This window comes from Lactuca saligna, chromosome 4 (genome assembly GCF_052625555.1).
Source record: "Lactuca saligna cultivar CGN05327 chromosome 4, ASM5262555v1, whole genome shotgun sequence".
NCBI classification, from domain to species: domain Eukaryota; kingdom Viridiplantae; phylum Streptophyta; class Magnoliopsida; order Asterales; family Asteraceae; genus Lactuca; species Lactuca saligna.
The window spans coordinates 188,034,801-188,059,375 of record NC_136420.1 but is presented as its reverse complement, the minus strand read 5'-3'; the positions used below and the strand labels follow the sequence as shown (position 1 = coordinate 188,059,375).

At 37.9% G+C, this 24,575-nt stretch overlaps 1 protein-coding gene across 1 annotated transcript; it reads right to left on the bottom strand.

Annotated features, from left to right (window-relative positions):
- Positions 1–1,183: 1,183 nt before the first annotated feature.
- Positions 1,184–4,208, bottom strand: LOC145043176 (putative TPR repeat-containing protein At2g32450). Its single transcript, XM_078991743.1, has one exon. It carries the CDS (start codon positions 3,860–3,862, stop codon positions 1,415–1,417), a length of 2,448 nt encoding a protein of 815 aa, XP_078847869.1. The 5' UTR covers positions 3,863–4,208; the 3' UTR covers positions 1,184–1,414.
- Between the last annotated feature and the right edge of the window lie 20,367 nt (positions 4,209–24,575).

Here is a 24,575-nt window from a genome sequence, read left to right as displayed (position 1 = left end):
GGTGCGATAGAAAAAACCGATGTGGCATCTGTATGACAAAAGGGTTGGTCCCTCCACAATACCACCAATAATTAAAATTTGTGGACCAATTATTCATAAATTCTCAAAATCTGAACTAAATTCAATGACAAAACCAACCTATTCTATTTGCTAAACAACTTGTCTTATACCGATACCATTTAGATGATCCTTCCATATGGCATGACGAGTAATCAAATAGCAACAAGGCACAACGAGTTTAAATTGTACAAATTACCTTTATAAGAAGAAAGCTCTTTCAATTATTTATTTGATTCAAATTATTATTTACACAAACACACCATAAACCATATAATTATAAAAAAAAAAAAAAAAACCAGGACAATGATACTAAACAGTTAAATAATAATTAGTACATTATGACACACAATGCAGACAATCCCGTTGATTAAGGGGAATTTTAGTTTAATCGATTTAAACCAGCCAAATAAGGTCATGCCAACCACAAAGACTCTAACTTATTAGACTCGTGTAGTACATCATGCATCAAATGTTGTATTATCGAGTAAACAGAACTACAGAAGTCAACTATTTTTATTTTAAATGCCCCAACCTAACCAAACAAACCAACCAAATCTTATTATATCCTTGATTGAAGCTGTTATTTCTCTTTGCCAGCCTACACAATTGTTTAAGGACTTGTACAATTGGCAATGAAAATTGCACTTTTCATTTATAGCAATTAGTCTTTGTATTCATTTCCACCAACCTCATATATACGTCCATACCCTACAACCCAACATTTGTCTACATACCAAAGATTTCAATATGTGACCACTTCATCATGTCACCAAGATAAAGACCATCCTTTGCCCTCGTCTTAATCTGTAAAGACCATCCTTTGCCCTCGTCTTAATCGGTAATTTAATGTAAAGACCAAAAGTATTAGAAACTAAAATTATCGTGTTCTTATACATAAAAAAACCGATTTTTTTTTTCAAAGCTCAAATTTTATATTTATAGGCCTTTTATATACAAAAATTAATAGACTATGGACTACTTTTAATCAAAAAAATCAAGGAATACAACCCCTTGTGGCCTTTATAATGCTCCCCTTGCACGTATCAAAACATCACATAATAGTATTGTAGTTCTCTCGTTAAGTTTAACACACAAATTGTTCAAACACACAAAAAATCATAAATTCACAAACAAAAGATAGAATAGAACCATGTCATATCATACACCATACTCATGGGGTCAAAACCAACGTGTACAATAAGAAAGAATACATCTACAGGGTAGTTAAACAAAGAATTCAGGGAAGTTTTTGGCTCCCTAGGGTTTTATTATACACATGGACATATTAGCTTTATCAACAACACACAACAAAACAACCAAAAGAATATATATAAACACGACGACGTTTTCAAACCTACAAATTAGTAGTAGCACCTCCCGATGAGCTCTTTTGCAAACTAAACCACATACACTTATCCTTCATCGCATCACTTTCTTTCACATATTCTTTAAATCGATATTCATCGAGTTTATAACTCATCGGCACTTTACCTTCACTGTAGCATTGACCACAGAGACTAAACCCCGATTTCATCTCCTTGAATCTCGACCCAATAATCGGATACCTACAAACACTACACGATTGTTTCCCATGCCGATTCCGATCAGAAATTTCAAGCTTTAATAAAGTCGATAGGATTCCAAAACCCCAATCGGAATCATCAAACATGGCGACGAACTCTGTAAATGAAACCATGGAATCATCGGTTCCTCCATGGATTTCAAGCAATTCGCTTGTTCCTTGAGATGGAATGTAAACTAATCGCAATAACTTTATGTAATGTAAAGCATCGACTCTTTTGATTTGACCTTTTGTTGCCCCTTGTTGTTGTTCGTTTATTGGTCGCCAAAGAAGAGAATCAAACGCCACTCTTTTTCGTTTTTCAGGGGAACCACCACAAATTGGAGCTAGAATAGCAAAAAACATACCTAAATCCACCCTTCCGGATTCCGATTCATCTAAAACAGTGAGGATTTTGAGGTTGATTTCTTTCACGGAGCCTACGAATGTTTCCGGTTTTAAGAAACCAAGTAATCTTCGAAGAACACTTTCTAAAGCCGCCTTCCGGATTGATTTTTCAGGTAATCCGGTTCCGGAATATGTCAATGGAGTTTCGTTTTCGTTCATTTCCTTTTTGAGAAGATCGACATCACATCGGATTAATCTTGTGGTTCTTTGGAAAGATCGGATATCGAGAGCAGTAGCGAGATCATGTCTTAATGTGGTTCTTTCACTTATGGTTTTGAATTTCGATGGTTCCACTACAACGAAGGAATCATCGTTTCCATTCCCGTTTCCGTTTCCGTTTCCTTTCAGTTTCTTCTTCTGAAGCTGCTTCATGTGAGAAATGGCGTCATACAGTTCGATTCTGTTTGTCATTTTTAAAGCTTCCTTCAAAGCCCTTTTAGCTTCTTCGGTTTCACCTGCGCCTAATAATGACACTGCTTTATTGAGCTGAGCTCTCCAATGGTTTGGCCAGACTCCGAGAACCCTTGTGTACACCTCTGAAGCTCGTTGGTATCTCCCCATATCCATATAAAGACCACCAAGATTATATAAAGCATCCACATGACCTGGTTTCAAATCGATAGCTTTCTGAAACTCTTTAATGGCGTTTTCATCGTCTCCAATGGCGTGTAAAGCTGAAGCTAAATCACAGTGAGCGTCAGCGTAATCGTTTTTCATGTAGATAGCTTCTTCTAGAGCTTTAATGGCAGCTTTATATTCTCCAACCCCGAATAAAGCGCTACCCAGAAGCTTTAATGCGCGAAAATGAGTGGGGCAAAGAATTGCGGCTTCTCTGTAATGTTCGCAAGCACTTATAACCATACCTTCGCCTTCGAGAGAAATTCCGAGATTTACATGGATTTGAGGAAGAAGATAACTCCATTGGTTACCTCCGGCTTCGGCGGCGTCTAGGGCGGAAATGAACTCGCTTTTGGCTTCGCTATGTTGGCCGATGACGTAGTAGCAGTTTCCAGCCCGGAAATGTGGTCGGACGTCGGTGGGCTGTAATTCGCAGGCTCGTTTGAAACAGACTAATGATTCTTTGAATAATTGTTGATCGTATAAAACTCTACCAAGAGCCATATGCCCATCGAATGCTTCTTCTCTTGATCTTGACCCATCTGCTCTTGACCTCAATGCTCCTAATTCTTTCACGAAAACCCCATAATCATGGCCGCTTTCTTCCCAAATGATGCGTTTATCAATTTCAGAAGATGGTCCTAACTCTCTCGACCACCCTGGATCGGAATAAACATCGAAATTTTCCCCTTTTGGTTTTCCGTCTTTGGTTTGCTTCGACTTTAACCTCTTGATCAGAATTTCCAAATCGTCAACGAGCTTCCATGTGTCGTCAAAGATAATTCCGTGGTTCGGCGACGCCGCCCAGGCTGCCGTCCGGTGTGACTTTTGTGGTCCGGCAGACGAAGCCCTTTCCAGCACCGATGAAGTGGAAGCTTCTTCTAAAGCTAAAGAGGACGCGGCTTCATTATCGTCATCCGTTTTCATTTCAAGCGCAAGTGCCTCAAAATCACGGTCGACGTCACCGGCGCCGTCGTCGTACGTACGCAACAAACCGTCGTAAGTCAGGCCCTTTTCGCCGTCAATAAAGTCGCCGTACGTTCGGAAAACCTCGTCGAGGATAGCGCTGATTTGTTCGTCACTGAATTTCACCCTAGGGTTTACAGCGACAACAAGGGCAGACATCTCTTCTCTGTTGAGACCACCATCTCTGTTAAAATCAAATTGTTGGAAAATTCTTCTCACCTTCTCCGATCTGCTCCCTCTCGTCGTCATTTTCGTGGGTTAAATTAACAAAACCGAATTTTTTTTTCTACCAAATCGAAACGGGTTGGAAGTGGTTCAAGAGAGGAACAACCACAAACCAAAAAACTGGATCGATAATTGGGATTGAAACATGGGGCATTTGTGATAAAATTCCTGGAAATTACATGTGGAATCGAATTGGGTAACGAAAATTTCACATAAATTTAGCAGGAAACGTATGTGAGAAAGATCAAAAGTGGGAAAATTGTACAGAGATAGAGAGAGAGGAAGAGAGAAGTCTCTTTATCTCTTTCTTCTCATAATTTTTCTTTCTGGTGGCCTCCCTCTCTGTGCTGGGATGATGGGGATGGTGGGCCTAACCAGCCGCAAGAGAGAGAGAGAGAGAGTCCACTTTGTATATCCGAATTTTCATCTTCTTCATCCTTAAGTTTCCTTTACCAACGGTAAACAAAAAAACATCCTTTTTTAACACATTACTATTTCAAACAATGTTTATAATATCTTTTTAAGCAAATTGATACAATTGTGAAGTATATTGTTTTACTTTTGATAAAATAGGATAAATATTCATCTAGAGACATTCTTCACCATGTGTGCAAGAGAATTAGGGGTGAGCATTTGGATCGGACCGGACCGGACCGGTTATGGAGAATTTTGTGGACCATGGATCGGACCGGATGAGTCGTATCCGTGTCCGTGTCCGTGTTCGGGTCCAGGTCCGGGTTTTCCGGTTTTTGGACCCGTTTGGACCGATACAAGTTTAATTATATAGAGTATAATAAGTAATCTACATTGATGTATAATATTATAACTTGCAAAATTAATACGTTTCCGTTTCATGCCTAACTAATCTACACTGATATATAATATTATAACTTGCAATTTGCAAAAAATATTTTTCCAAATAAAAACAACTAACATGTAAATCAAGTTCACTAACAAAAGTCAAACAATTTTAAGACAAACATAAAAAAGTATTACCGTAACAATAAAAATCATAGTTTAAACTTTAAAATCAATCAAACTAATAAACTTCATAAACTTATAATCTAATCTTCTATTGGTCTCTTCCCCATATCATTATCATCCATATGTAACATATTTAAATCTTATGCAATCTCTACATAAACACAAATGAAAATGTTATTAGTATTTAATAAAAAATAATAATTGTATAAAAAAAGAATAAAGATTATAATTTTTTTACCCAAAGCTATATCATCATCGTTCAAGATGTCATCAACGTTGTCAACTATCGGATTTGTAGACTTTATCACCGAATCTTGGGTGCATAACAAAGCTTCAACTATCAATATCGATAAACTAGTCTGATCCTCGCTTACAATTCTACCACATGTGCTAAACGCGGACTCATAATTAAGGTATAAAATAATACTAAAAAGCTGAAATATTTCAGCTTTGATAGCTCTACTTTAAAGGATTGTAACTCAGTGAATATAATACCAAAATAAACAAAATTATAGTCTAAATTAATCTACAAACTATAAAATAAATGTTGGAAAAAACAAGAGGTCAATCCAACTTAAAACGAATGAGTTATGGGTGTTTAAAAAACGTTACCGATTACAAAATCTTGCTGAAAAGCTGAATTTTTTCAGCTTTGATAGCTCTACTTTGAATGATTGTAACTCAGTGAATATAATACCAAAATAAACAAAATTATAGTCTAAACTCATCTACAAACTGTAAACTAAATGTTGGAAAAAATCTCCGGTCAATCCGACTTAAAACGAATGAGTTATGGGTGTTTAAAAAACATCACAGATTACAAAATGTTGCTGAAAAGCTGAATTTTTTCAGCTTTGATAGCTCTACTTTGAAGGATTGTAACGCGGTGAATATAATACCAAAATAAACAAAATTATAGTCTAAATTCATCTACAAACTGTAAACTAAATATTGGAAAAACCCGCAAGTCAATCTGACTTAAAACGAATGAGTTATAGGTGTTTTAAAAAACATCACAAAAATCTTAATCATGTCCAACCGGTTCTAAACCCGGTAAAAACCGGACCGAACTGGGAAAAAAACTGGACCGGGCCGGAGAGAAATCTTAGAACCGAGAACCGGCCCGAGGGTCCAAAAAAATGGTCTGGTCCGGTCCGGTTCACCAGTCGGATCCGGTCCACCGGTCCAAATGCTAACCCCTATCAGCACCTACTTGTTGAGTTGGGGTCCCCTAACTCGTCGAGTAGACTCAAAAAATCATGTGGCCATTAACTCCTCTACTCGGCGAGTTGGGACATCCAACTCGTTGAGTTTCTCTGAAATTAAGAATGTAAAATAATTAAATATTATATATGGGAGTCGGGATGTTACACACTCTATGTGCTAGTTCTAGTCCAGGGCTTGTTTTGGGTTTATTATTGTCCCTTGAGTAACCCTTGTGAGCAGTGGTGGAACCTCGTTGGGGCCAGGGGAGGCCATGGCCTCCCTGCTTTTGAAGCTTATAATACCTGAATATATATCACCAAGTTATAAAATATTTACTAGAATGAAAATTTAGCCCCCTGTTTTCCCAGATTTTTAAGTATAAGCAATACATTTATTTTTTACAACTTAGTTTTTAACTAAGACGATAAATACCCGATGAAAAACTTTCAGAAAATCACTAAGCAAAATCACAAATCAAAACTAATTCACTTGTTTTAGGAATCTGTTGTAAATAAAGAAGCTATATACCTATTAAATCTATAAAATAAATAAAATCTAAAGATACAATCAAATTTACAACCATTTAACTTTGAGTTTAAGAAAACTATAAACCTAAAATCATATTTTTGTCACCATGAAATACATCTCAATTCTCAAAACTCACTGAAAGAACAATGCCATCCGCTTAGATCGCTGCTACCTTTGTATGCTCTTCAGGTGTTTGTCGCATGTGTTTATGGTATGCTCTCTATCTCTCTCATTCGTCTTGGTCGAATGTCGGAGCCTAATCGGTTTTCCCAAAGTCCCATTGTAATGTAGTTAGCCTTTTTTTGCCTCTTCTCTATTTTTTTTTCTCGGTTATTTAACATATAAAGAAGAGCATAAAATTGTGATTAAACCTAGTCCCTATAGTTTGCAATGTGACTACTCCCTGTAAAGCTGTAAAGTTGTCAAGCTAACAAGCTAACATTTCTATTTCACTGGATTAAACTATTTATTTTTATATGTAAGTTTATTTTTTATTAGTATGTATAAATCAATTCTGGCATTCGAAATATTCAGATGCTTATTACTTGTTTGTTAATTTATTTGTAAGTTGTAACTGTAAATAACTCCATAAACACTAAAATAATCCTTAAGATTTACATATATGTCACACCCCAAAACCATGAACGGCGGAAACGTTCTGGGGCGGAGGACGTCATGTACAGTATCACAACATTGAATAGTAGTAAACAAGCAACAACATCATCCATTGCATTAATAATATAATTTTAATACAAGTGTTCTGATATGTCTAATAGACACTAACGTATAAATCAAAATGAAAGATGAGTCTTGAACGAGCTCCATCTTCTCTAAACCTTGCATGGGTACCTGTCTATTGCTGACCTGAGGATACAAGTTATTTTGAAAGCGAGTATCAGCTTTAAAGCTGGTGAGAACATAAGTATTTTAGTGTCTGAATTTGTATGTAAGTATTTGTACGTATAAGAAAAGTAAGTATTTGTACGTATATGAAATGTAAGTATGAAAACGTTTTGAACATCCTAGAAAGCCCTATGCTTTCTACTGAAATTAATCTTCTACCAAGGCATCTAGTATCTATGTGTGTGTCTCTTGTAAGAGTGTGTATTTTCCCTAATCTGACTATCATTTACCAAAATATAGTTTCTACATTACCGTGCATCGTGTGAAAGTTCACGAAGTGAATGTAATGGGAATATGAAATAGTACTATGGTGTAATATCAAATAACTACAACTATACTAACTATCTTAAATCTATTGTAATTTAAAGTAACATGTGATCGACCTGTATTCTACTACTGACTCTAGTAAAATGACGATGTAAGACGCCGTAAGAAATGACATTTGGCACCCGTAGACTTGCAAGTCCCACTGTAGCGAGCAACAAGGTGTAGGCTAGTCAATCCAGTATAGATCTATACGCAAACTCATACGCTCCCCAATTAAGGAGATTCGGGATACAAAAACGGTCATGGCAGGAATTGCCATGACCCGTTTAATGGTTCACATAACTGCATGACAGTACATGTAATGAATGTGCTAACTGTAAAGTGTACTCTTTCTCTGTCTAGCCTGTATGTACTATAATGTTCTGTGTGTGCTAGTTGTAATGTGTGCTCTCTATCTATCTAGCATGTATAGTAATGTACTATGTGTACCAGTTGAAATGTGTGTGTCTCTCTCTCTAGCAAGTATAGACTCATGAATGAATTGACTCGTGGTATGATTCCACATTCTAGTAATCGTATTAGTATCTTCCTAAACTACCCATATGGTAGCTTACTAGTAATGTAACTGGTACGTATGAGCATGGAAGTATACCCTTGCTACCCAAGAGTATTGAATTGACTGGAAGAACCTTTATGACTATATATGTACACATGATATATAACTGATATTTAAACGACCTTCGGACGGATACCCGATACCTTACCAGACCACATCCCAACGGGGAAAAGGAAATAAAGCGGGTTAGCCTTCCTAAGTCCTTTAAACATTACTTATATAACTATACATATCTAGGCATGCAATTGAAAATATAAAAGCGTAAAAGAAGTTTTGTAAAACCATTGAAAAGTTTAGTATCTAAGAAAGGATGACTTGATGTCAAATTCTAAAACGATTTGAAAGCAATTTGTTTGATAAGAGGAGCGTAAAGTATAAGGAAAACATTTGTTTGAAATCACAACTGTAACAGGGTTTGAAAAGATACACTCAGTATGCAAGAAAGTTTAACAAAGAGTTTTAACTGAGTAAAAATGTTTTGGAAAGCCATTTAAAGTAAACTATTTAGTAAAACAGCTAAAAGCGTAGTAAATCCTTTTGTATGCTACTTATTAGTCACATGTGATTAATATAATAACTAGAATGATTCAACTTGTATCCCCCCCCCCCATCACCCCTTGATTTTACGGTCGTAAACCCTTGAGTTTACGGCCGTAAGCTCATAATCTTTTGAACATTTGATGGTTTGAAGTCTTCTAGGCCATTCCAAGCATTCCTACTTCATGTTTAAGCCTTAGGAAATGTTTTGTGGCATCAATACACGCCTTGATGGAGTTTACGGCCCATGGACCAATTCTCCATGAGTTTGTTGCCGTAAACTCCTATGGACTAAGGTATTTTGATGTTTTCAAGTCCCAAACACTTCATGGTAAAAGTCTAGGCTTGATTCAAGGCATAAGGAAAGAATATTGGCCATTTTTACTCACCTTTGGGATGTTTACGGTTTTGGGAGATCCCCAAACCATAAACACATATAAATGGGTGAGTTTTGTGCTTTTTATGTCATAAACACATCAAGGAAGGATCTAGGCAAGTCCCTAAGTCATTGAAGTACCAAGTCACCATAAGGCACCCTTTGGCACCTTAACTTGGTGTTTACGGTTCAAGAACTTCTTGAACCGTGAACACCTAGTTCTTGGTGTTCTAGGGACATTTCTTTGATGTAAGGATGTATAGAAAGCTTTAAAAGACTCTAGGATAGAAGCACTTACAAGTTCAAAGCTCGAAAAGGTCCAAAAGGCCAAGAACACAAGTGTGTGTTCTTGGTGTAAATTGAAGATTGACCTTTTTGGAATGATTTCACGGTTAGAAGTGTGTTAAAACACTAGATTAAGCCATATAATAACTTAAGAAGGCTAGAAACACTTACTAGATCAAAGATCTCGAAAAACTTTTGGATGATACTTGAGAGGGAAATGGGTTTGGATCTTGAGATTTGGAAAAAGTGTAAATAATGACTCACACTCATATATATACTCCAAATTTTAAGGTTTTTGGCAGAAAATATTTTATTCAGGCAGTAAACTCTAATTTCTTAGAGTTTTGGAATTAGTGAGCTGCTCAATAACCCTAGGGCATCATCTCTCCTGATATCACCCGAAGTGTAAATCCTAAAAATACTCAAACTTGTTCCAAAAAGTTTGAAACTTTGCAGCAACTTTTCTAGCTTCTATTTTATTGAAGGGTTGTGCAGAATAGAAATTTCGTGTTGTCATATCATCCCCCCGTTAGAAGGAATTTTGTCTCGAAATTAGAATTTAGGTAAGGAAGTAGGCATGAACAATCAAGCCAAGAAATGGGGATACTTCCTAATTGGTTGATTCTCGCGCTCCCAAGTGAATTCGGGTCCCCGGTTGGCATCTCAGCAAACCTTCACTAAAGGGAAATGACTATGAATCGTTCGCATGACCTCTCGGTCCATGGTCACTACAGTTCTTCCACATAGGTGAGGCTCTGGCAGGACTCGATCTCTTCAAGTTGGATTTCCAGAGTCTCGTCGGATCAATACTTTTTACAAGTTCGAGATGTAATGTATAGAATGTACGTTACTAAGCTCGCGGAGTAGGTCTAGTCTACAAGATACAGGACCGATTCCGGTAAGAATCTCGGAGCTCCTGACTATCTTGGATTTAGCTTTCCACGCTTTATGAAGCGTATTAAGCCATTCCCAGAGTGAGATTTCCTAAAGAATTTGGTCTCTCACTTGGAATTTCAAGGTTTCTTGCTTATCTTCCTAGTCAAGGGCCACTCCTTGTTGGGTCAAAGTCGTAAGGGTTTCTGAAATTTGCGAGGAGTTATGAATGGACTACGATAGTAGGTCTGCAAGACCTAGAATTTGGCAAATTTCTGTCGGCTTCTTCGGTGCCAACAATTCTCAACGGTTGTGATAAATTTACAGAGTACTCAATAATTTCCACATCACAAATAGTGTGTCTTAGGAATTTGACTCTTAAATTCCAAAACTCGTGTTTAGAGAACTTCGCGACGAGTTTCTCTGAGGGTAATGTTTCCATGGTTTTCTTCTTACTACTAGAGTAGATAAGTAAGTCATTTACAAAGAGAATGACCAACTGATCCTAGTAAGAATGGTGTACCATATTCATTAAGCTTATGAATACTACAGGCGTATTGGTCCTATCTGATGGGTATCACTACGGACTCGAAGTGTCCGCATCGAGTTCGGAAGGTAGTATTTGGGACATCCTTCACTAACACTCGAAACTACTGATATTCGGATCGCGGTCCATTTCTGAAAGGTAATTTGTTCCTTGTGTTTGCTCAACCAATTCCTCTATGTGAGGCAGAGATAACAATTTATAATGGAAATTTTGACGGATTCCTCTATAGTCGAGGCACATAAGATACAATCCGTCTGTTTCTGGGAGAATAAGACCGAAGCTCTCCAGGGTGAGAAGCCTAGCCTTCAAATTCTATTGCTGAGTAGTTCGCTAAGTTGTCCAGATTGTTCTTGTATTTCTGCGGGTGATTAGACTGTAAGGCGATCTGGTTACAGGAGTCGTACTGGTTTCTAAGTTTGTTCACATGGCGATGCGATCACTCGTAGTCTTGGGCAGTCTCCGTCCTGAAGTTCATATTAGAATTCATACATGGTTCAACAATCACAATCTCGTATATACGAGTCGTATATAATTAAGATTGAAAAGATAGTTGAATAAATGATTCTTTACGTTCACATCCCAATGAGGAAAAGACGTTAAAGGGGAATCTTCAATTCTAAATCTGTAGAACCTTGATTATATACCACTCTATGTATACATTCCTCAGTGATACATCGACCGTATGGATCTTTGGGTCGAACTTGATGTACCGTACGAGTGGTACTTCGGGGAGGTTTGCTGAGTTTTCTTCAAAAGGAAAAGAAACATGAGGTACTCTATGCATGAGTACTTTTGAGTTCTGAAATGAAGGCTTCAATAAAAAGATGTTTACTGAGAAAGAGATGTACGTATGAAGCTAGTATTGAGCGGGTCAAATTGAATCTAGTTGTATGATAATGTCGGAATCATATGGGAACTAAAGACATTAGATTTGAACATAAGGCGGTACAAACAAAACACAACCGTGCAACCATTAACAGAGTTACAATACTTTAGACTTACTACAAGACTATTGTTGCGAACAAGGCATACTACAAAAGACAAGTATATGCAGCACGAGCATCCGTTTACTGACGGGATCTCGCAAAAGATACGACTCTAGTTGCACTAGTTTTGGATGGTTTATAAGTCTATTACAACAAAACGCCTTAATTACATTAACGAGGGTCCGACTTAGTTTCTCCTGCAGCTGTGATCCTGAGAATCTTCCCATTAGCACCCGAGTTCTTCGCTATCGGGCAATCCTTCTTGAGGTGTCTAATTTCACCGCATTAGTGACATATCTGGACAACACCAACATTGATAGTGGAAGTGATGTGTTGAGCTAGAGTGACGTGGACACGCGTGTTCTCCTTGTTCATCCATATTGAAACTTTCCTTTCATAGGGCCTAGTTTTAACACCTCCATCGTAATCCTGGTTGACTCTAATGTCAGCGGCTTGAGTGATGGGTCGTGCCGGTGCTCCACAGTTACGAGCATGGTGCCCTATTTTTAGGCAATTGCAACATTGCATCTCATGGAAAGCCCCATGATGATGGAAACTACACTTATCACACTTCGGAAGTTTTCCCTCCTATGGTCTGCTCGGTACTGGGATGGCAGGGGTTTCCACTTGTTGTTGTTGCATGGCAAGTTTTTGGGATTTCTTGCATTCTTTCTGGGCTTGGCGCTTTCGTTTCTTGTTCTCTGCTTTTCGGCTTTGCGAGCCTACGACTGTTACTGTTTCATGACTTCCTGGATTGATACTACGATCGGGATTTTCAACCCCTTCATTAGCATTGATTTCACTGATAGCGCTTCGCTGTGCAAGGACAGCTGTCACGGTAGCCATCACAGCAGTTGTAACTACGGTTTGAAAAGTAGTGGCGTCCATAGGAAAAGCGGAGGTTTCGTTGTTCGACTGACTGTTTCTGGATGACGACATGATTCTATAACACGAAAGATAAGGATTTTGTGAGCGATTCCGGCTGACCCTAGATGTACCTCGATTGCTCAAGTAAAGAGTAAGTGTATGTTCTTGAAAGTTTGACCTACATCCCTATGATGCAGTCCCAGTACGGATTGGAAATATGTTTGCACAGGTTCGAGCTACATCCCTATGATGCAGTCCTAGTAAAGAATAGAAGTTTGTTCGCAAATGTTCGATCTACATCCCTATGATGCAGTTCTAGTAAAGAATAGAAGTATGTTTGCAAAGGTTCGACCTACATCCCTATGATGCAGTCCTAGTAAAGAATAGAAGTATGTTCGTAGTATGGTCTTATGATGCTCGACGTCTAAAATAGGGTACCATCGCCTGGTAAATAACATGATCCAATCCTTGAAGAGGAATTGGGAATTATCCTAAGCTAGAACACCCTAGTTCAATAACTCAACTAGAGTGGGTTTCAAATAGACTCCCATGATAGCATGATGAAAGTATTTGAATAAAGAATGACACAGAAGTTAGCCGACTGTCAATATCTTTGATATTCATGATGTAAAAGTTCAGGAAAAATGACCTCGTAAAAGGTCTTACATCATATCCAGGGTAGAAAGTCCTTGACAGCATAAAGATCTAACTAAAGTACTTACAATACAAGATAGTTTCATAGAAAATGCCACATCGGGCATAAACAGAAAAAATGATTCCTTTTAACAAGGAAAAAAAATAAAGTAAAGCTTCTACTAATGGCGACGTTCATCCTTCTGGTGAACTCTCAGTTTAGCCAGTTGGCGTTCCATATCAAGTAGGTGTCTTTCATACACCCTCTGGCGTACTCGGAGCTCTATGACTTCAGCTCGTGATTCAGCCAGTGCTTGCAATAGGGTTTCATGGTCTTTCTTAGATCTCTCACGGGCATCTTCCAGGCGAATGGTGCAGAGGGTATGCATTCTTGCATTGGCAACAACTTCTGTGATCTGATGTAGAGCTGTCCTGCCTTGAATCTCATTTCAAGCCACTCTACGGACCAGGATTGGCAAGAATTCTATCTGTCGAGCCCCCATTGCTCAGTTCATAAAAGCTTCGGCCACCATTAAATGGCATGGGCTGATCTTGTCCTTGGCTCTATGTTTCCAAGCATTCTACCCTATGGAGGCGTCGGGCCATGAAAAGCCGGACGAGGGTTAGGATTTGGAAAGGGAGCTACCTAGGGTAGGTTCTCAACCTCGGGTTCGGAGTTAGCATCATCCGAAAGGTCCTCACCATGGTGATCATTCAAAGGGATCGGATGATCATTCAAGGGATCGGATGATCATTCTCTGGTTCTTCTCCAAACCATCCAGCAATGACTTCGTTCGGAAGGTACAGGTTGCCGTGGGGATGGAGTCCAGCCACGTTATCTACGCGAGAAATGGGGTAAGAAAATAATTATTAAATGAATTATCTAGATAATTATTTAGAAAATCTTCATTAGTTACATCAGTATTTGTGAAGTGCATACCAGTTATATGTAATCATAACAGGATAGGCCTTCGAATAAGTGACCTTAACTCCAAATTCACAAAGAATAGGGGTAAAGAAAAATTTTCACAGATTCTAAGTCTATGACATCCTACTTACATATAACCCTAGTGTATCCACTTAGAAACTATCAACTTAGTAATGAAGATCCTTTTTAGTTCTCAAGTATGAAGTACTTATAGTAACACCAAATACTCCTATACTATTTTAGGTTTATGTTCTATTGCTCTCATTGTGGTATTGTTGGTAAGATTTTAGACTTGTTGTAACCACACAACTACACTTAGGCACATGCTAGTCAACCCTCGGATAATATAGTTGATCAGGCTATATCTTCCCACTTTTGACTATATGTCTCTAAGTCCACTTGTGTTGCCCAACAATCGTAATTCTTTTGTACTGTCCTAGTGACACTGATTTTAATATGAATGCAGGCACATTTACTTAATTAAATATTTTATTATTTAAAGTATACACTCTTGGTCAGAGTATTTTTAATCCCATTGTATTTATAGTCTGTATATCTTTTATGGGTTGATATACTTAATTCACTATAAACAATGCTCTAATACCAATCTGTCACACCCCAAAACCATGAACGGCGGAAACGTTCTGAGGCGGAGGACGTCATGTACAGTATCACAACAATGAATAGTAGTAAACAAGCAACAACATCATCCATTGCATTAATAATATAATTTTAATACAAGTGTTCTGATATGTCTAATAGACACTAACGTATAAATCAAAATGAAAGATGAGTCTTGAACGAGTTCCATCTTCTCTAAACCTTGCATCGGTACCTGTCTATTGCTGACCTGAGGATACAAGTTATTTTGAAAGCGAGTATCAGCTTTAAAGCTGGTGAGAACATAAGTATTTTAGTGTTTGAATTTGTATGTAAGTATTTGTACGTATATGAAAAGTAAGTATTTGTACGTATATGAAATGTAAGTATGAAAACGTTTTGAACATCTTAGAAAGCCATATGCTTCCTAATGAAAGTAATCTTCTACCAAGGCATCTAGTATTTGTGTGTGTGTCTTTCGTAAGAGTGTGTATTTTCCCTAATCCGACTATCATTTACCAAAATATAGTTTCTACATTACCGTGCATCGTGTGAAAGTTCACGAAGTGAATGTAATGGGAATATGAAATAGTACTATGGTGTAATATCAAATAACTACAACTGTACTAACTATCTTAAATCTATTGTAATTTAAAGTAACATGTGATCGACCTGTATTCTACTACTGACTCTAGTAAAATGACGATGTAAGACGCCGTAAGAAATGACATTTGGCACCCGTAGACTTGCAAGTCCCACTGTAGCGAGCAACAAGGTGTAGGCTAGTCAATCCAGTATAGATCTATACGCAAACTCATACGCTCCCCAATTAAGGAGATTCGGGATACAAAAACGGTCATGGCAGGAATTGCCATGACCCGTTTAATGGTTCACATAACTGCATGACAGTACATGTAATGAATGTGCTAACTGTAAAGTGTACTCTTTCTCTGTCTAGCCTGTATGTACTATAATGTTCTGCGTGTGCTAGTTGTAATGTGTGCTCTCTATCTATCTAGCATGTATAGTAATGTACTATGTGTACCAGTTGAAATGTGTGTGTCTCTCTCTCTATCAAGTATAGACTCATGAATGAACTGACTCATGGTATGATTCCACATTCTAGTAATCGTATTAGTATCTTCCTAAACTACCCATATGGTAGCTTACTAGTAATGTAACTGGTACGTATGAGCATGGAAGTATACCCTTGCTACCCAAGAGTATTGAATTGACTGAAAGAACCTTTATGACTATATATGTACACATGATATATAACTGATATTTAAACGACCTTCGGACGGATACCCGATACCTTACCAGACCACATCCCAACGGGGAAAAGGAAATAAAGCGGGTTAGCCTTCCTAAGTCCTTTAAACATTACTTATATAACTATACATATCTAGGCATGCAATTGAAAATATAAAAGCGTAAAAGAAGTTTTGTAAAACCATTGAAAAGTTTAGTATCTAAGAAAGGATGACTTGATGTCAAATTCTAAAACGATTTGAAAGCAGTTTGTTTGATAAGAGGAGCGTAAAGTATAAGGAAAACATTTGTTTGAAATCACAACTGTAACAGGGTTTGAAAAGATACACTCAGTATGCAAGAAAGTTTAACAAAGAGTTTTAACTGAGTAAAAATGTTTTGGAAAGCCATTTGAAGTAAACTGTTTAGTAAAACAGCTAAAAGCGTAGTAAATCCTTTTGTATGCTACTTATTAGTCACATGTGATTAATATAATAACTAGCATGATTCAACTTGTATCCCCCCCCCCCCCATAAAAGCATCTAAAAACATTTAAATCATTGATTAAGGGGTATGAACTCACCTGAAGCAAGTGGTTGGGATGAACGGACTGTATAGGATGCTAGGTGTCAAGTGAAGACTTGTACACACTCTATGATCCTATTTAACATATAATATCACATATATGTAACCAATTAGCCTTTAAACAACTAAATAACAAGGTTAAGACATCCTAATACATGCTAAACACTTTATATAAGTGTTATAAGTGCTAAGGAGTGCATCTAAGTGTTGTAGGACAAAGCTATTGAGCTTAGTGTTCAAGGGAACCCCTAAAATGAGTTTACTCCCTAAAGACCATCACCCCTTGAGTTTACGATCGTAAACGCTTGAGTTTACGGCCGTAAGCTCATAATCTTTTGACCATTTGATGGTTTGAAGTCTTCTAGGCCATTCCAAGCATTCCTACTTTATGTTTAAGCCTTAGGAAATGTTTTGTGGCATAAATACACTCATTGATGGAGTTTATGGCCCATGGACCATTTCTCCATGAGTTTGCTACCATAAACTCCTATGGACTAAGGTAGTCTGATGTTTTGAAGTCCCAAACACTTCATGGTAAAAGTCTAGGATTGATTCAAGGCATAAGGAAGGAATGTGGGCCATTTTTACTCACCTTTGGGGTGTTTACGGTTTTGGGAGATCCCCAAACCGTAAACACATATAAATGGGTGAGTTTTGTGCTTTTTATGTGATAAATACATCAAGGAAGGATCTAGGGAATTCCTTAAGGCATTGTGAAGTACCAAGGCACCGTAAGGCACCCTTTGGCACCTTAACTTGGTGTTTACAGTTCAAGAACTTCTTGAACCGTGAACACCTAGTTCTTGGTGTTCTAGGGACATTTCTTTGATGTAAGGATGTATAGAAAGCTTTAAAAGACTCTAGGATAGAAGCACTTACAAGTTAGAAGCTCGAAAAGGTCCAAAAGGCCAAGAACACAAGTGTGTGTTCTTGGTGTTCTTGGTGTAAATTGAAGATTGACCCTTTTGGAATGATTTCATGGTTAGAAGTGTGTTAAAACACTAGATTAAGCCATATAATAACTTAAGAAGGCTAGAAACACTTACTAGATCAAAGATATCGAAAAACTTTTGGATGATACTTGAGAGAGAAATGGGTTTGGATCTTGAGATTTGGAAAAAGTGTAAATAATGACTAACACTCATATATATATACTCCAAATTTTAGGGTTTTTGGCAGAAAATATTTTATTCAGACAGTAAACTCTAATTTCTTAGAGTTTTGGAATTATTGTGCTACTCAATAGCCCTAGGGCATCCTCTCTCCTGATATCACCCGAAGTGTAAATCCTAAAAATACTCAAGCTTGTTCCAAAAAGTTTGAAACTTTGCAGCAACTTTTCTGGCTTCAATTGTATTGAAGGGTTGTACATAATAAAAATTTCGGGTTGTCACAATATATGTATCTTATTCGTATGTACCAAATAGAAGTAATTTAGTATGTCTAAAAATTTACTTAAAATTAAGTGATCCCTTTTAGCAACGAGTCTCATTTAGACTTTGATATGTCATAGTTTTGGACCACTTAAAACATTTTTTATTTTGAATTGATTTTGGCCACTCTAATTCCAATGCTCGTGTTCCGGCCCTGCTTGTGAGTATGAACTACTCCAAGAGCTTAGAATGTTAGATATTAGCATTTCTAATGATGTGAGTGCATAAAATGTCACCTTGATGAGTTTGGATGAACCATGTAAGATTTGGTGTTCATGTTATGGACTTAGATGGATAAAAACGGGTATTGGGTACCATTAAGACATGCAAAGGAGTAAAATTGGAAACTTATGGATTAAGACCTTATTTAGAGGTTAGGTCGGAGTTTGGACGTTTTGGTCTTAAGCATTAAGTGCTTATTATGAGTTTTGATCATCAGGTGAGTATGTTGGGCTTACGTATGTGTACACTTACTGTAATGAAAAAATTCCCCATTTTCAAGCTTTGGCGAGTCGTACATTATGCAGAAGAAGGTCGTACGCGGGGCATACCCAAGTGATACGCTGAGTGTACTCAACACATAGTTATTTGGGCTTTTTGAATTTGGGCCACTTTTGGACTCTAGGGTTTTGGGCTATTGTTGGGCCACCAATATTGTTGAGATGGACCATTGTTAGGCCTTGGGCCTTTGTGGAATTGGACCCATATTGGGCCACGAGTTTGTTTTGAATTTGTATAATCATTGGGCTTTAAGTGCCATTGAGTTTGGGCCATGGTTAATTAGGACAATTAAAGGGAAAGGTAAAATGGTCTTTTACCCTAGGAGTCTGGTTTAGTAAATTAAAGTCCCGAATATGGGTTATGACTCAATTATTGATTTTGGTTGTATTTGGTTGGTTAGTGCAGGGATTCTCCGGTCCAGTAGCCTAAGCATCTATTAGATTTTCAGCGAAGTGAGGTGAGTTTGCTCAGTGTACTGTAGGACACTAGGGAATGTATGTGCTTGTAGTCTTTGTGACTCCTGCTGTATGTATTGTATGCATGTGTTCCTGTTTTCTATATGTATGTGGGGTGAAGTAGACCCAATACAACCTTGTGCTGACATATGAGTTAAAATAGACTCGGGGGTGAAATAGAATTGGTACAGCCATGGGCTAACACATGTATTGAAATAGACTTGGGGGTGAAATAGACCCGGTATAGCTTTAAGCTGATGTATATGTATGATATGCGGTATTTTGGGGAACTCACTAAGCTTTGTGCATACGGTTTATGTTTATGGTTTCAGGTATTTTCGGTTTGAAAGAGAAGGGCCTAGCGTGATCGCAACACATCCACCCATGTTTCCGCAACTTTATGATTTTGGGATTATACTCTGATAACTATTTTTACTTTGATATACTTTTGAATGTTTGAAAAAGATTAATGGTGTTTATGGTTAAATTAAAAATGAAAAGTTTACCTTATAAATTTTGGAATATTACAAATTGGTAACAAAGCCTTGGTTTGAGGGATTCTGGCATACTCTTGGGTCTGTCTGAACTCAAACTGAGGTTTTGATAGATTTTTCATAAAAATAAATGTTTTATTAAAGGATTTAAAAAAAGGGGGTACGGTACGTGTAATTAGTTGAGCTCAAGTAAGTGATTCTCAGAATACCCATACATGTTTGTCACGTTATATGTTATGAGAATTGCATTCTAGATTATGGATAAAGATTTGCTTACGATTTCATGCTAGGATAAATGCCTTTATATACATGATTGTTTAAGCTTTTAGAGTTGCATGCTAGCATTAATTTCACATGATTGGATGGATTGGCCTGATATGTGACACCTTGTAGCCTAAGAGGAATTGGATGTTATACTAGCTTTGGAATCCTTTTTGGTAGAAAGTGGGCTTTAGGTGTCCTATGTTTGTTTGTGGCTTGGAGTGTTACCGGAAAAATGCTGCTTGCTTTGTGCTTTGTGGGACTCGTGATGATGTGAATTAACTATTAAGTGAATATGTTAAGTCACATGTTGCATAGGTTAAATAATTCTAGAGTGACTGATTTGACCATATTGCACATCTTTTGTCTAAGTCTAACCGTTGTAGGGATGTGTCTTTTACTCGAAGGATTATCTAAGCTTTTTTGCATGTGATTGTGTCCATGAAGTAGTTAACTGGGATTATTAGGAGTTCTTCAGTAGCTGGTGGCAGGTTGAGGTCGGGAACCTAGGAGAGACTATGAAGTGTTTTAGTAGGTTGGTTGCGCTATTCAACAAACACTTAGAGTACTAGTTTGAGAAGGTGACATGGAAGATTCTGGAAAATTCTTGAGGAAAGTATGGATAGGTGTGGAAGGTAGTATTGTGCTTGTACTACTGAAAGCACAATATCCACACTCGAATCAAGGAGAGTCACGGAGAATCTAGGAAGCATGTGGTATGAGGATTCTTTGGGTATGTTCTGATCAACTGCATGATCGCTTTTCAGAATGGTGATGAGCATGCATGGAGGAGGTTCAATTTATGGTTCAGACTCAGATACAGTTACTGAGCCATTTCAGGAGTAGACGCAGGAGTCCATCTCGTCGGAAAATCAACTACGGTAATTTAGAGCAGACTCCTGTGATCTCCGGTTCGGTCAAAGAGGGGATCATGAAGATTTTGGATGAGCGGTTGGGTGCATACAACACTGGTATTATGGAGTTACTGGATGAGTGACCCAGGGCCTTTCAGGCCGAGATCGCGGCAGGACAGTTGGGAGCGCAGACTCCCTTATTTCAAGAGAGAGCTTATTCAGTTTTGCTCTATGCGGTAGACGAGGGAATGAAGAAGGCGAGGTATCATGATATGTTAAGGGATGATATCAATGAGCTTGTGATCTTGCCAGGGTGTAATAACCTGAATGTTATGATTGCTAGGTCCCAAGAGCGGAAGATTGATTGGGAGCACCTCTGGAAGAGGAAGGCATAACAGATTCAAACTACAGTAGGCGGGCAAAGAGTCCCATGACTCAGGAATCCCATTTGGGAGGCTAGCAAGGCCAAGGACGTTGTGCCAAGTGTGGGAGGACACATGTAGGAGGCTTTCAGGAGACACGAAGGGGATGTTTTAGTTGCAGACAGATGATTCATTTCAGTAGGGATTGCCCTCGAGGATTTATTCTGATGTGTTTTCATTGCAACCATGTAGGCTACAAGAAGGACGATTGTCCAGAGTTGATGAGGAGAGCAGTGAGGGCACCATCTCTAGCCACTCTAAGGATTTCTGATGGTCATGAGGGCAAAGTGGAGGTCCATATGGAGAGGATTCGAACGTTACAGTCACAGGCCAATGAGATCCAAGTTCCACCAGTTGACATCGAAGGCCAATGAGGATTTCTGATTGTATGTTTGTGTGTGAGATGCTATTGTGCGGTATATCTAAATCTCCACCAATAAATTGGAGTTTTCTTGATGATGGTATTGAGAATCTTCATATGCCATTTTTCATAACATGAGTCGTGTTTAGAAGAAGATTGAGTATACCACGTAGTAGGCCAGCAGTTAGTCCGATCTTTGATGGTAACAATGATAATTCAAGGAATCTGCAAGGTGGGCATGCCGGGTTTGAATGCATGATGTGTAGGGGTTTTCATGGTTTCGAGGTAGTAAAGAATTGGTTTGGTCATGTGTGTAATAACGGTAGTTTTCAATTTCATACCTTCGAAGCAAGTTCAGTAGAAGGTTCACATGGGAATCACTCTAGTGCAAGTGGAACATTGAACGGGTTGAGTACCTATTTCGATAATTGAGGTTTGTTCTTCATCAACCGATAAAGTCACCAAGGATTTGTAGTGGATTTAGTGGAAGGTGCTTAGGGATGTTGATTTCATTGAGATGTTGAGGTGTATTCATGTAATTATAGGGTGTATGTGTTTTCTAGGATTGGTGAGACATGGAATGCTAGTTCTTGCGAGCTTAAGTTGTCGACAACTTTGGATAGTAAGGTTGCAAGATGGTTTGGAAATCTATCAATATTAGGGTTGGGAGAGTGCGGTTGAATCCAATTAGGGGAGAATCGTTAGGATTGTTGGAAATAAATCCAGGTGCAAACAAGTAAGAATTTTTTACCACAGTAAAGTGGAGGGCTACTTCTAATTATGGTGTGGACCGAGATTTGCACAGAAATGAAGACTCACGTTATTTTTTCCGAATATGTGAAACATCCATTATGGCACATAGTGGAGAGGTGAGCAGCTACATGTGGAGGGATTTGTGTTAGTCTTTATGCCTATTCTTGTATGATTAAGGCTTTAGGGTTCGAAGCATAACCCGAACACCTGGTTGGGATTCAGTCGATATGGTTTTGACCCGTGTTTGATCATGGCTGGTATGGTAGATGGTAGGTAAGACCGTGGGTTGAGTCTATAGCAGTGTTGCAGTATTGTAATACTACAAGGTAGCCATAGCATTCACAAGGATGATTGGATGTCAGGGAAGTGTTGTAGTCTGCGACGAGATTGTAGCATTCACCAGAATGAAGTAGGCCATTGTAGAAGTGGTCGGTTGGGTTGAGGAAAGATTAGTGCATGCATTGGTTGAGGTTGATAGTATTAATGGAGGACCACTCCTTAAGTAGTATGAAGATCATTGGATCTCAGGCAATATTAAGCTTGTTTGATTGAGTAGTGTGAGTAAGATTCAGTGGAACTGGCTTGAGCGAGATATCAGGTCACGTTTTGAAAGAGATGACTTTGGGGTTAATGGTTTGTGACAACCCAAAATTTTCTATCTTTTACAGTCAAACACTTCATTGAAAGTCAAAATCATTTCTGCTAACTTTTAGCCTGTTTGGTGTCCGTTTGAGCATTCTGAGCTTTAATACATCAGAGGTAATCATAGGAAGTTTACTCCAGGGTTAAATGTGCAACATTGAAGTCCCAAAATTCCAAGAGTTTAGAGTTTACGGCCCAAACATGGAGTTTGCGACAGTAAAATCTAAGGAGTATATATATGACACTTAGTCATTTTTATCTCATTTCTCACTTTCCAACTAGAGAAAACCCGATTTCTCTCTCAACTATCATCCCGATCTTCACCTTAAATCTTCAAAACTAGTAAGTATTCTCCCTTGACTTGTTGATACATCTCTTAATCTAGTGATCTTACATGATTTTGATCCATAAAATCATTCCATTTGATTAGATCTTTAAGCATTCTTCATTTCACCAAGAACACCAAGAACACACACTAGTGTTCTTTGGTCGTGAACACCCTTTTAAACTCTTTTATTGTAAGTATTCTTACCCTAGTGTGTTATAAGGCTTGTTTCACTTCTTATTTAACTAGAAAACACAAAGAAACACAACATCAAAGGTGTTTATGGCCAAGACATGTTCTTGAGCCGTAAACCTTATTAGATGGGGCAAAGTGAACCCTACTCCCTTCCTTAGCCATGGATACTAGTCTTGATCACTTCCTTGAAGTATTTAGGACCTTAAACATCAAAAATATCAAGAACACATAGAGTTTACGGCCGTAAACTCATATAGAAATGGTCCATAGGCCGTAAACTCTATAAAGTGGTGCCATTATGCCACTAATGCTTCCTAAGGCTTAGACTTGAAGTAAGGATACTTGTTTATGACTTATAAGACCTCAAATCACAAAAGGTACTTAATACCATGAGTTTATAGCCGTAAAATCATGGGGAAATGACCATGGGTCGTAAACTCATGAGTTGTTACCATTTGGACCATAAACTCCTTTGAGAGGCCCTGCACCCCTTAGATTCAACCCTAATGTGCTCCTAGCAATTGAACCAAAGTGTTTACCACACTTTAGGGTGTTTATGCTTGTCTAATTAGTGTTATAATCACTAATTATACACACACACACACACACACACACACACACATATATATATATATATATCTTTATATGTTGATAGGATCATTGTGTGTGTTCAAGTCTTCACTTGACACCTAACACCTTGTCCGACACTTCCATACAATCCACTCACTATAGGTGAGTTCATACCCCTTAATTAACCTTTTAAATGTTTTTAAATGCTTTTATGGGGGGAAGACAAGTTGAATCATACTAGTTATTATATCAATCACATGTGATTAATAACTAGCATACAAATGGATTTCACTATACTTTTAGCTGTTTTACTTTGCATACTACTTCAAAATGATTTCTCAAAATGTTTTTACATGTTAGACTCTTTATCAAATTGTCTTACATACTATGTTTCTTTTCAAAACTCTGTTATAACTATGTTTCAAACAAAGGTTTTCATGTACTCCAAGCTGTTCTCCAAACAAAGGATTTCTTATACTTTAAACTGTTCTTATCAAAC